The 14,053-nt window shown below is 32.2% G+C and overlaps 1 protein-coding gene across 1 annotated transcript; it reads left to right on the top strand.

The window, feature by feature from the left end:
* The first annotated feature begins 3,286 nt into the window (after positions 1–3,286).
* LOC132189109 (uncharacterized) lies at positions 3,287–9,938 on the top strand. The gene is made up of 7 exons (XM_059603641.1): positions 3,287–3,450; positions 3,593–3,692; positions 5,920–6,003; positions 7,328–7,367; positions 8,007–8,075; positions 8,190–8,299; positions 9,443–9,938. The coding sequence occupies exons 1-7, from the start codon at positions 3,318–3,320 to the stop codon at positions 9,576–9,578; spliced, it is 672 nt and encodes a 223-aa protein (XP_059459624.1). The 5' UTR covers positions 3,287–3,317; the 3' UTR covers positions 9,579–9,938.
* The last annotated feature ends 4,115 nt before the right edge of the window (positions 9,939–14,053 follow it).

The following is a 14,053-nucleotide window of genomic DNA, read 5'->3' on the forward strand; positions in this document are numbered from 1 at the left end:
TAACATATGGGAATTATGAGAGTAAATAATACATTAATCTAATTCAAAACAACTATTGTACGTTGTCTTTAGATGTCTCAATGCGCCCCCACAAACCCAACGATAGATCACATACTTTGAGGTTTGGTCTTGAACATCAAAGGGGCTGAAGAAAAAAATGGCTACTATGGCCTATATTAGAACATCAGTTGTTATGACCGAAACTTGAACTTCAGCAACTCTGACCAGCATTGGCTACTATGGCCAGAACATGAACATCGGCTTCTTTGGTCGACAACGACGATTATGGCCAGGACTTGAACATTGGCAATTGTTTGGCCGACATATAAAATACTGCTACAAATGTCACATGTAACAAAATTGATAATCCATGAACAGACAAGATCATTGCATCTTTATCATTGAGGAAGATCATTAGGTGCAATTGGCTTCATCAAAATGCTATCCACAAAACCCAATTTGTTTTTGGCACATAAAGCCATAGTGATAGTACGAATCCAAGTGAGATAATTATTTCCGGACATAAGAGTTGCAACAAGCACCATTGTTGGACTATCTGATTGATGAACATAATGAGGATCATTGAGTGGCCTATGTGAATTATTGCTTTCAAATGAAAGAAATCGCTATAGGAGATGTTTCAGCCATTGCAAAATGAGCAAATGAATAAAAATGGTTGAGGAAAAATTGAGTTTAGAAAAATTGTTACCTAAGGTTTTGATACAATGTTTAAGTATATAAAAATATAGAGAGAAAAAGCAAGAAAGAAATAAACATATTAAGGTAATTCGGCCTATAGCCTACATCCACACTTTAAAGCCTTTTATTAGCTACATCTTTCATTCACTTGATATAAATTGTACAATAAAATGACATATTTTATAGTTGAATGAGACCAATAATATAATAAGTACATAATTCAAGATGAGATGAGAAAAATATTGGCACGTAGCATTTCTCTTTTTCTTTCTTTCTTTTTTTTTTTTTTTTTTTTTTAATTTATATATTTTTTTATGTCTAAAAAACACATAAAAATAAGAGAAATGATTAGTGATAATATTTTTCTCATATTTTTTTCCATCTTATCATACAAATAGCCATTAGATTTGTGGACTTATGTGGACTCCAAATAAGTTAATGGTAGACCCCACAAATCTAATGGTTGATCTATTAAATTCGTAGGAAAATATTAGAAAAATATGAGAAAATTACTGACACCAATAATTTTTCAATAAGAATTACTTTCTTTTTTTTTCAATGACGTGTCACTACACAAGTGGCATGGTGTTGGTGCCTATGATGGTAAATAACCTGGTTATATGACATAACCGCTGTAAGTTTTTAGATAGAAAGCTATCCGAAGGATTGATTTGAAGATTTTCAATTACTTAGTAAGCCCATAATTGAAATTAAAAATATTAATATTTGTTAGTATATTACCATTGTTACAATATTATCATATTTGTGCCGGAATATTTTCCCAACATTTTCAGCACATTATGGTAATATTCTTAATTCACTACCATATTAGCTATGGTAAATATTTTAGGTATTATTTCTTGATTATGCAATTAGTGAATTTCCTTTCTTTCATTAGCCTCATTCAACTATAAATAGATCATTCTATTATATAGTTTACATATTTCGTAATACAAGCTTCTTTGCCACAATTTCTTTATCTTGTTTTTTCTTCTTCTTGGTACCCTTTCTTTCACCACCCATGCAAGTTCTCTCACTTAAGCGTTTCTTAGGTGTTTTTCACCGTGAAAGCAGCACATCAAATGATTTATCGAGGTAGCTTTACACTTAATCTCTATTAGACTATTTCTCTTCAATGACATTTTACTTATTTGGGCTCGAGAGCAAACTCACCGGCCACCGCCGGTGACTATCTCCGACCCGCTTTTCCTCCTCTTTGCATGCTCATCCTTAGTGAGTGGTCATGAGGTCATTGTTGGCTTGTGCATCAACAACAGCAAAGAGTGATACCATAATTTCTCACTTTGTGTATGTAATGGCCGGCTCGATACATTTTGGGGCCTAAGGCAAAAAATTTAAGTGAGGCATTTTTCTTTAAATTTAAATATTACTTAAATAATATTTAATTTAATATTATATTTTTATTTAAAAACAATTATTCTCGCTTTTGGAAATGCAAAATTACTTATTAAAGTTTTATATTCGATTTTTTCTAACATCTCATTTTTTATGAAATGATTTTTTAAGGACTTGAACAATTAGTTGTTAGAAAATAATAAAATTGGAGAAGAAAAGAAGAATTCAAATTTGAATAAGACTTGAATAGAAAAATAGAGAGAAAAAATAGAAACGTATAAATATGAATTTGTAATTGGATAAAATATTTATCTTTAACATTTAATTTTTTTTAAGGTTGGAATCCAATCATAAATTCATATTTTGTGGACAAAAGCAACCTATATCGAGATCATAAATTTTTGCTGATTAGGTGACATTATAAATTATGATGAAAATCTTTGGCGGCTTTTTACTATGCCCAAAATATCTATACATGCCGTATGAGAATTTTGTTTAAGAATGACTTTGATATTAATATTTTATTTTATTTGTTTATTTAATGCTATCAATTATTGTAGTACTTGTTTCCGGAATGAAATGTTGAAAAATTTAAGAGAATCAAATGATATTAATGCATTTCATAATTATTTATTTACCATAATTTGGGGTCTTAATTAAAGAATATTGACTTTAATTAAGGCATTAAATATTTTTTTTATGGAAAACATTTATTAATATTTTTTAATTAGGGGCCTTATTAAATTGGGGGCTTTAGCTTCACAAACATGTCTATTTCACAGAGTCTCTCTTCGAAACAGTACCCAGATCATTATGCCTTTTTTGCAGGTCGGAACTTAATTACTCGATAAGGAATTTCGCTACCTTAGAACCATTATAGTTACGGCCGCCATTCACCGGGGCTTCGGTCGCTGGCTCCCTTGTCATCAGGTCACCAACTTCCTTGATCTTTTGGCACTAGGCAGGTGTCAGCCCCTATACATGGTCTTACGACTTTGCAGAGACCTGCGTTTTTGGTAAACATCGCCTGCCTAAGACTTCAGCCGACCCTGCTTTGTGTATTTTTTTTTTTTTTTTTTTATTCTATCTCATGACTCACAAAAAAAAAAAAAAAAAAGGGGAGTAAAATGATTATCCAATTTACAAATTGATAGAACAAAATTAATGAAAAAAGAAGAGTTCAACTGACTAAGCGACAACAACCGCCGGCCTATATAAAATGCAAATGGAGCGGCAATCGCCACGTTGCGCGCCATGAGGCCATGAGGTCTCCTCTTCGGTTGGCCGTTGCTTTTTCTTCTGCCTCACACTCTCTCTGTTCTCACAATCACGTTGGGTCCTGTTTGGCTGCTAACAAATTCTCGGAATCCGCCATGGAGAAAAAGGACTCTCAAGGTAGGAGTAACTCTCGCTTTTCTTCAGACTAACCATTTCCACTTCGATCGCTTTCTGGGTTTCTTTCTTTCTTGTGAAAGTTGCTGTTTTTTTGCTTGTAAATATGGCTCTGACTTTTCATATGCGTTGAGGGGTTCTGAAGACAAAAGGGATCAGATGAGGGAAGCCCATTACAAGGAGTCATGCGAGGATAGCGCAAGAAAACGCATTTCTGATGATATCATTCCTCATATTCTGCACCTGTGAGTTTCTTTCCCAATAAATTAATAATTAATTGTTTCTTTGCAGGATATATCGGAAAACAAGATATTTTAAGAAAGAAGGATAAATTACATGTTTTCTTCTTGTACTCTATCTTAACTGTAATTAATCTCTTTAACTTTTCAGAGTGTCAGTTAATCTTTCTTAATTTTGAATTAAATTGAAACGATGACATTTTTTTAAAAAAATCCCAACTAGTGGAAAAGTGCATCTGTTAAGTATATGATGAAACGTGACAGAGAAGTCTCAAGCTTTTTATGTTTGCATTCAAGTTTTTCTCCACCATAAGAAAGTGGCTTTGCTAATTTGAAACCAATTGGTTATTTTCGTTTTGTTATCTTTGTGCAAATAATTTTTGGTCTCTTTTCTCATTGAATTCACACGTTCTTTAGGACCCTGTTTTATTCTTTGCATGCTTTGCTTCATTTGGGCAACAATGGCTCTCCTTGAGTCTCCTTTATTTACAAATTATTATACCTCCTGTTCTTGACCAATCTCTCTCTTTCTGCGCGTGCGTTTCTTTTTCTCTGTTTTCGAGTATCATGTGCTTAGTTAAAATGTTATATTGCTGTTTTATTCCTTTGTAAAATTATGAAAAAGGAGTAAAAGATAGTGGCAATAGATGTGTTAAATAAATGATGAAATGGTTTCACTTTTATTGGTTTATTAAGTCACATGGTTTTCCACTAGTGAATGTGCATGTGCTGTTAGTTTGGATGAGAAAATTAATACTAAAGAGGTAAGCTGTGATTAGGTTATACCTTAGGGAGAGTTAGATTGTAATTAGGTTAAAAGATAACATTCAAGTATACAAAATTCCTTTTGCTTCTACTCTCTTTCTCCTAGTTCTCGCTTGCTTTCTGATGTAGGACAACATTTATCCATATTTTTGGTGAAAACGAAAATAAGAAAAATGTCAAAAATAATATTGGAGCAACGTGTTTAATTAGAATGTTATCTGTTCTCAGACAATGGAAGTACAAAAGGAAAGATTTGTCATGATTCTAGCTGATTGTCAGTTATATTTGATTTTCTATTTTATATGAGGATTTTATTTGTAGAAGATTTTATTTAATTAGGACTTTATTTCCTTTCCTTACTAGGATTAGATTTACTTTAATTATTTCATTTGCTTATTAGGATTAGGTTTACTACTATTACTAGGATTATGTTTAGTTTCTCCACAAGTATTTCTCTTCTATATATGTGTTAGTTTGGATTGTAAAACAGAGACTCAATTGAATTATTATTAAGTCAGAATTTTTTTAACACTTTACGTAGTTTATCTTTCTTTTAAGCCTTTTGATTGTTGTATAAAACAAGCCTGCATGCTTAAAGGAAAGATAAACTCCGCGGAGTGTTAGAAATTCTCTAACTTGATAATAATTCAATTGAGTCTGTGTTTTACATTACAAACTAACATATATATAGAAGAGAAATACTTGTAGAGAAAGTAAACCTAATCTTAGTAGTAATGGTAAACCTAATCCTAATAAAGAAAGAAAATAATTAATTTAAATATAATCCTAGTAAGGAAATGAAATAAAGTCTTAATTAAATAAAATCTTCTACAAATAAAATCTTAATCTAAAATAGAAAATAAAATATAATTAACAATCAACTGGAATCGTGACAAATCTTTTCTTTTGTAGTTCCAATTTTTGAGAATGGGTAAAGTTCTGATCAAACGACGTTACTCTAATATTATTTTTGACATTTTTCTTATTTTCATTTTTATCGAAAATATAGGTAAATGTCATCCTACATCACTTTCTTGGTGGAGCAACTCATGTGAAGTGAACGAACACAAGATTCCTGTGTTGTAATTATTGTATTGGTTTAAGAAAAAGTGGTTGTCAAGTTGTGGCTACAATTAAGTAATGGAGTCGCTTTGTTGTTGATTCAGGTAAGGCAGGTTTGATGGTGCTAGTTACCTGCTTGGGCTTGCAAGCCTACACATAGAAGGCACTGCATTGCGATTTTAATTTGCATGAAATGTTGTTAACATGTCAATGTGTTCAATGCAATCATGGAAATCTAATGGGTATAGAAGGATAAATGAATAGTTAACTTCAAACGTCAAGTTGTTTCCATTATATGGATTCCATGTCCCATTGTTTTCTATTGATAAGTAATTCTTATTTGCTTCAAAACCCATCACTTATTGTTTCAAAGTTTTCACCAGAAGTTTCTAATTGATTGTTTCAGATATGGATCTTGTGCAACACCTCGTGACTTTGAAATATATGCTCCAGATGCTTCTTTCGAGGATCCGCTTATGTGTGCTAATGGGTGGGTATTGGTTTTATTTAGATTATACTGAAGAGAAATATAGGCTCAATCATTATACGTCAAATATCTGCAATTGAATGGATAGTCTCTGCAGATTTAAAAATGAACGTGCGTCTTTGGAGTGTTCATTTTAATTGGTCTGGTCGCATGTTCCATCTTTTTTCTGCTTTCAGATGGAACAGCATGTCATTTTGTTAGAGACTTCAGGAAGTATCTCTGGTTTAGTTCTGGGAAAATGGCATTTTGAACTGCTTTCCACTATAATTTATGGGGACATAATTGTTATATCAGTTTTCTTAAAGCCTTGTGTTGTGGTCACAACCATATTGTATTTTCTTTTTTGGACACTATTTGCAGCACTTAATATTCCCAAACATTAAAACTTTAATTAAAATGAGGGATGCAGGTAGTGCTTACTGCTATGAAAAGGATTTTTTTTTTCCTCTTCCTTTTGTCTCTTATTTTGAGAAATAGGTATTATGAAAGCAATTAAGTAATATTTGAAGGAAATTTAGTTATGATGGGAACACAATTTGCTCTAAGAAAAATTTACAGTTTCTCATAGGTTTTCAAAACACCTTCTTCTGATTTTCAGCTTTATGCCATTGTGTCGATCATAAATGCAACCACTGCTTCTGGCAACATATCATATCCTACTGTATGGGCCAAATTAATGTTCTGTTTTATGTTGGAGGTGGTAGTACACAATTTATGTACTTTATTATAATGCATCAAATAATAGGTGAAACTTTGAGTCATTTCTTGTTGGAGATCATATTACTAATTGGTTGAATAAGCTACTTGTTGGTAAAATTTTAATCCTTAGTTTCATACTCAACTGTCTCTGCAGGAAGTGTTAAAGATGTTTCACTAGGAATTTTCTCGATATTGTTTCAATTCTTATTTTCAAAAAAGTGCTTTCCATTTTATTTGCTTGGAAAATTTGATACATGTATTGACATATGAATGCTTCTTATCCGGCCCACAACAGTGAAAGAACTTTTCCACTCTTTCACATACTAGGTTATTTCACTTTGAAAAGAATATGATCTGTACTAATGGATTGGGGTACTTACGTATGCCATTCTACTCCTATAATTGAAACAAATTAGACTTCTTAATTCTCTTTCATGTTTTGGGGATAAATATTTTCAGGTACAAGCAAATTGTGATGAATTTTGTCTCTATTTTTAGTCATTTTTTGATGTATTTCAATCGATTCATCTGAAATCATCTTATTCCTATTAAAATAGCCACATTTGTTTTCTTGGTATCTATGATTACTTCAATCTGTCTTACATAATTTCTATTATTGATTGGTCAGGGTGAAGCAGATAAAATCAGCATTCTACTCACTTTCCAAGGTTTTGTTTTTTTCTTGCTTTGTTGATTGTTGTTATGTTTCTTATCAAGCATCATGTATTTGAGGACTATATTTTAAACTTAATGGGCACATTCAATTTTGTGAAAGTTTTCTTATAATTTCAGAGATTTTTCCTGAGGGAAAAACTATAATAAAGAATTATGAAATTGAATACCAATACTGTTATTTTGCTCTGGACTCCCTTCTCATGGCCAAACTTGGAAGTAGCTGCCTGCCCTGTGAGCATGCCTATTAAGTAGATAAAGAGTGCAGGAACAATTATAGCTGACATGAGACCCCAGTGCTTGTATATATGTGTGAGAGAGTACTACTATTCAAATAAATTGTTGTATAAGATGAATGTGGAGTGTATCTCAAGCCTATAGGTTCTTCGTTGAATAGTATTTGGACAAAGGAAAATTATTAAATTGACAGACAAAGTTGTTTTCCCTAAACCTGGAGAACAAACTTGTCTTACTCAAATTCTTAACCAACTTGTTTTTGAGAGAATTTTAATATCGTTACTCTTCTTTAAAGTTTACCAGCTTTGACTTGAATCTTATCTGGTTTTAAGTCGTTTATTCTTCGGTACTGTCTGATTTTTTTGAGTGACTTGGCTATTCTTCCCCATGATTTCTAGATCTTTAGCGAATCAAGAATTGTGGAATATACTGTTGAAGAAAATTTAATTTCTCCTGGAAAGCAAGAGGTTAGAAATTTCATTTGCTACTCTCATCAAATTTAATTATTTTTTCTAGGTTAAAAGTTTTCTGTTTGGGTTGATTCTTTATATTGACATTTAAATCCATGTGTTCAACTCCAGATATTAATTGACAACAAGCAATTCTACAAGTTCTTAGGTAAAAACATAGACATGATATCACTCATCAAGTTGTACGTGGTGGATGGGAAAGTTGTTCGCCATGAAGATTGGTATGTACTAAATTTTTTCATTGTTAATGTGTTCCATTCAGTCATTAGTATTTCTTGATTTCATATAACTCTTACACATTAGCTGTATTTTGAAAAGCACCTTCTTTACAAGCAATAATTTCCTGGTTATTCTCTTTGCTAACTTTTTTCAAAAATATATCCTCTTTTAATGACTTTTCTCTAAAACTGTGAAAGCTTAGGAGGATTTCGTTAACCATTCTGCACCCCCTCCTGATAGTTCTTAGCTATGGCTGACATCTTTCTGTCAAGCCTTACTTTGTTTGCGCTTTGTAAATTTAGAAGATATGATCACTTTACTGCAAATAGAGGATATAACATATGGTTCAAAAATATTTGTTGAACTCTGGGAATTGGTTACAGTGAATGAAGGCACCAATTAGGGTATTTTTCTATTTTCAAAGTTTAGACATAAGAGGAGTGCATTTGCTATGTGTTTCAAAGCTTAAAACTTTCAGCATCTGGGAGTTGCATGGGAAAATTTTTTTTAAGAGGAATGCTAGGCTTACAAATAAATTTTACAAAAAAACTTTTACAATATGATTGGAAAAGAGATAAATTCAACTTTCGACAAACCCAATCATATTGTGCCACATCATTTTGTAAAAGATTAGATTTTTTTTGTAAAATTTGTTTGTAAGCCTATTGTGTTTATTTATTTTTTATTTTTTTATAAGTTTTATTGGCTGTGGTATGGAACACACAGAGTGCAATTTTCTACCAAACTATATATGAAATCATCGAATTCTAATTTTTCCAAATAGAAATTAGAAGAAAGTTTTATGATTTGACATTAAGATGTATGGAAGTTTTCCTACCCATGAAGTTGGTTTGTTTGAGCATGTATGCATTCCACTTGCTATTTTTTTTTAAATTTTGAAAAGAACTGATTTTAAAATGTTAAACAACTTAACTTAAACAGTAGCATAAATGCTTATGAATACATATCAGAATATTATGGAAGAACTTCATTTTTGGGTTGTGGAGTCTGGAAAGGAATATGTTTGGTATAAATTCTCTGTACAAGTCAGAACTATTATCTTTGATACTCTTTCAATAATGTTATTCACAAGATTCATATTGGCCCGACTTTTATATGAAATTCTGGATGATATGTTAACGTAGGTGGAACAAGAAGCCTCTTTTGAATAGGGAGACAGTAAAGCTGCCACTCATTGGCCGAATTGTAGAAATGACTCGCAGGGGTTCAATGCTGGCAACTCATGCAATGATGAGGTTTGGGAAGGATCCATCTATTTAAACTTACTTTTGAAACCAATGGTGGATTATGTTCTGCTCCTGCTTGTGCGTTTCGGTCCTGGCATTTGTTTCTTGCTGAGGAATGTCTGCTGGTTAATCGTTGTCCAGTTCATTGTGCATGTGGTTTGGTGCTAGGTAACTAAATATGCAGGTTAAGACAAACTTACTTAAGTTCTATATGCTTGAAGAGAGATTTGCCAAAATGGTATTCCTTTTGCTGCATGTAGGGATTTGTTTAAACATTACATATTAGAATATTAATTAAGTGATTAAATTCATAATTTCTTATCAGCTTAAACGTTTGAAATAAGTTGTGATTTAACATGTTATCTGAATAAAAGTTTTGAGTTCAAACACTGTCTTTATGCATCTCCTATTTCAATTAAATAGTTATTGTATAAAGCGAGCTATATTGTGGCGGCAATTTTAGGAGAATAGTTAGGGATTTTGTGCTTCATACTTAATATCTTATATGCAAGTATTTCGATAACACAATTTAACCTATAATGCAATTGTGATGCATTGGCTCAGAAGAGTATGGGACTTCATTAGACATGCCTCTAGTCTTGAATTGAGTATTAATACTCATTGCCGCATTGTTACTCTCCCGATGTAGAAACTATGTCGTAGTTTTATGTTTTTGCTTGAATTATATTTTTACTTTTTTTACTAATTATATTCTTAGGATCAATTATTTGCAAAGGAGTCTTAAGTGTAGATTTGCTACTGAAGATGTGGGGTATTTGGGCCATATAGTTTCAGGAGAAAAGGTTAAGGTTGACCCTAAGAAGATTGAGGCCATGGTGAAATGGCCAAGGTACACAACCCTAATGTCTTTGAGGGGTTTCTTGGGCTAAACAGGTTAATACAGGAAGTTCATAAAGGGTTATGGAAGCATTGCATCCCCTGTGACAGCTCTGTTGAAGAAAGATTCTTTTGGGTGGAACGAAGCATTTGAACGATTGAAGGTGCATGGCTGTGATGCAACCTTCTATTTTGAGCTTACTTGACTTTTCCAAGGGCTTCACCATTGAATGTGATGCCTCAAGAATTAAAATTGAGGCAATATTGATGAAAGAAGGGAAGCCCATTGCTTTCCTTAGTAAAGCATTGAAGGAGAAGGAGTTGGTGGCATTGTGATGGCTGTGCAAAAATGGAGGCCTTACTTCTTGGGACAGTCTTTTAGAATTAAGAGTGACCAATAGAGTTTGAAGTATCTTTTTGGAGAAAAAAATTTGGAACTCCATCTTAATAGAAATGGATTTCCAAGTTGCTTGGATATGATTACATTGTGGAGTACAAATTAAGCTGGCAAAGAACAAGGTGGCTAATGCCTTGTTAGGAAGGATGATTGAGTGAAGTTTGATGGTGTTGGATACCTTTGGTGCATGGGCCTTTAAGCGATTCTCAGGCCCTACAAAGTTGATCAGCCCCAGTAGTCAAGTAGGCCGAGGAGCTCATTACATAGCAATTACACATCCATACATAGTAGAGAAGATAACACACTTATTCATCCAACATGTTATGAAATTGCATGGTATATATGCGCTAGAAAACATTGTCACAGACAAGGACCTGACATTTACCAGTAGATTATGGCAAGTGCTTTTTAAAAGCTCAGGGGGTCCAATTAAATTTTACTTCTGCATATCACCCCAATTTGATGGCCATATTGAGGTAGTTAACAAAACCCTAGAAGGCTATCTATGGTGTGTCATTGGGGATCATCCCCGATTTCTCTACTAAAACTACACCATTTGAAGTCATGTATGGGTACCCCCCCATCTACACTCATGCATTACATACCAAGCATCATAAAAAACCAAGTTGTGGACTATTTATAGAAAGAATAGTATTTATGTATGTTGACTAACAGACACTTAATTTTTTTTTTTTTTTAAATTAACAGTAATAAATTGCTATTCTAACAGTAATAAACTTTTATTTTAACAATCATTAAAATCTAGCCATCACATCTCAACAGATACATAATCTTAACTGTTAGATTAAATTAATATTAACGGTTATTTAATCATAACCGCTAGATTATAATTGTTAGTAACGGTCACTTAATCTCAACCATCAGATTAAATTTGATCTATAGTTGATTTTACTAACAGTCCAATAAGTCTAATTGTTGGATCTACCTTATAAGCATCTTATGGTTCAAATTAATCACTAAATCGAATGAATATTCATGATCTGATTGCTCTGAGCTCTGATGCTTTGTGTCAAGTGCGCCATTAAGATACAAAAAGATAACCTTCATCACCTAACTCGAAAGAAAGAAAGAGGTTAACCATCACACACAAAACATGGGAGTTCAATTCTTGTATCTACACAAATAGGGTGAAATAAAAAGAAAGAAAGAAAGAAATGTGCAGATTTAGGTAGTTCAATTATACACCGATCATTAGGAGTTGAAGATCCAAGAATTTGCTTATTTTCATGTAAAATTCACTTGTAACAGAAGAGCTTTAAAAAGTTGGTGCCTTTATAGACAAGGGTCCTGCTTTCTTTTCCTAAAGACTGCAAAAGCTCAAGCTGTTGAAACTTTGTCCCCTGGCCTTCCAATCCTTTTTCTTATGGAAGATTTTTGAACTTGTGTTGCCTTTAGAAGCATTTACACTTTGAATATATATATATATATATATATATATATACACTTTAAGCATTAATGATACCTAAAAAGAAGACAATTAGTGGGGGGATCATGCTTTACAAATTCTCTTATCTTTTCCTTTCACTTTTCCCATTTCTAATGATGTCTAGATTATGGTCTAAGCAAATTAATGTTGACAATGCCGCTGCAAAATATCTTCTTTGAAATTAAAGAACCATCGGGAGGAGTTTTTCAATGATGGGTTTGCTGCAATAATATTAATAACAATATCTTCTAAAACAAATCTTGGAATAATCCTCATGAAATATATCTTGAATACTGCAAAGCAAGACACAACAAAGACTGAAAATACTAATATATTCTTGGTTATTGTTTATCTAAAGAAATAATATTATAGTACTTTTGTAATTATATAACCACATGTAGAGCATGCAACCTACTGATTATTTCATTGAAAACTTTCTTTTAGTTTTAGTATTTTCCATCTCTTTCTTCATCTCTTGTTATTAGCTCCTACATTCTCAATTTATTTAATGTTTATACAAGTGGGGAAATTAATCATTCCTTATATCATTAAAATATTTATTTATTTATTATATTATATATATGAGAGGAGAGATGAGAGAGAATTGTAAGACATGACTCATGAGAGAAGAGAGGAGAGAGAATCCCTTTTTTTTTTTTTTTTTTTTTTAATTTTTTTTTTTTAATAATCATAAGGATTGCAATAGTGGTTCCACTGTAACAATCATAATGGTTAGGGTTCATTAAGGAGTTTGCTGTGGGACGTTTTTTGCTATTTTTTTGAACATATTCCCTAAACTTAAGGAATAGACTTTCTTATAAGAAATCTGTTGTGAATGCTCTTATAAGGGTAAAATGGTAAAATGGTTTTTTTTTTTTTCCCTTCTGTGAAGTGATGGCAATGAGAAGAACCAATAATGTAGTTAGTAGTTTAAAACATGGACGGATTACACAAGAGATTGGCTTTCCCGAAATAAATTTTGTTGTGATTGGTCACCGGGTGATGCCATTTGTTGGGGATCCCTTAAGGCCTACTCAAACCCACTGAAGCCTCTTCTCTCGCGAGCCCATTGCGTCCATTATCCTTACAAACTAATGACTTGTGTATGCTGTGGAACTATATGAAATAATAAACATGGATACAAAAAGGTGTAGGCACTACTACAAGAAAGTTGCTCCATTAAGAAAAGTTAACAGAGACGACATGTTGTCCTTGATAATAACCCAAGCATCTGAACCGACATGTTGTCCTTGATAATAACGTATTAGAAACGACAAATATGTTCTTATCAACGACGAGAAAAGTTGCCACTCATAAGTTTTACGCTAGCGACGAATACCATATGTAGTCGTCGTTGATTATGTTCTTATCAATGGAGACATTTATGGTCATTGTTGATGAGTGTTGCATCAATTGTCACAAATAGTTTGGATTGCTTTTTTTAAAAAGAAAATTTGATTTTTTGTATCATTGCCAATTGGCAATAGACATTTTTATTTTTATTTTTTTTAATATCCCTATCTATAAACATGTATTGGTTCTTAATGGATCTTTCAATAATAAATAAATAAATTATGTAGTTGTAAATTTTCTCAAATTGCAATAAATCATATATTGATAGAAACAACAACAAAGAGATGTAATAGTTCTTTTTAGGAAAAAATATAAAAAACCCCCTCAAACTAATAGTCGTTTGTGATATAATTTCACAATGTAGTTGGCCTAAATTGGAAATCGCTTCATGTCATATGAAAATAAAATCAAAAGTTTATGAGATATTCCAAAAAAATAATTTAGTCATTGGAGTCAAATTCCGTTAAAAAATGTG

The sequence above is a fragment of the Corylus avellana genome, chromosome ca1 (assembly GCF_901000735.1).
Source record: "Corylus avellana chromosome ca1, CavTom2PMs-1.0".
Lineage (NCBI taxonomy): Eukaryota > Viridiplantae > Streptophyta > Magnoliopsida > Fagales > Betulaceae > Corylus > Corylus avellana.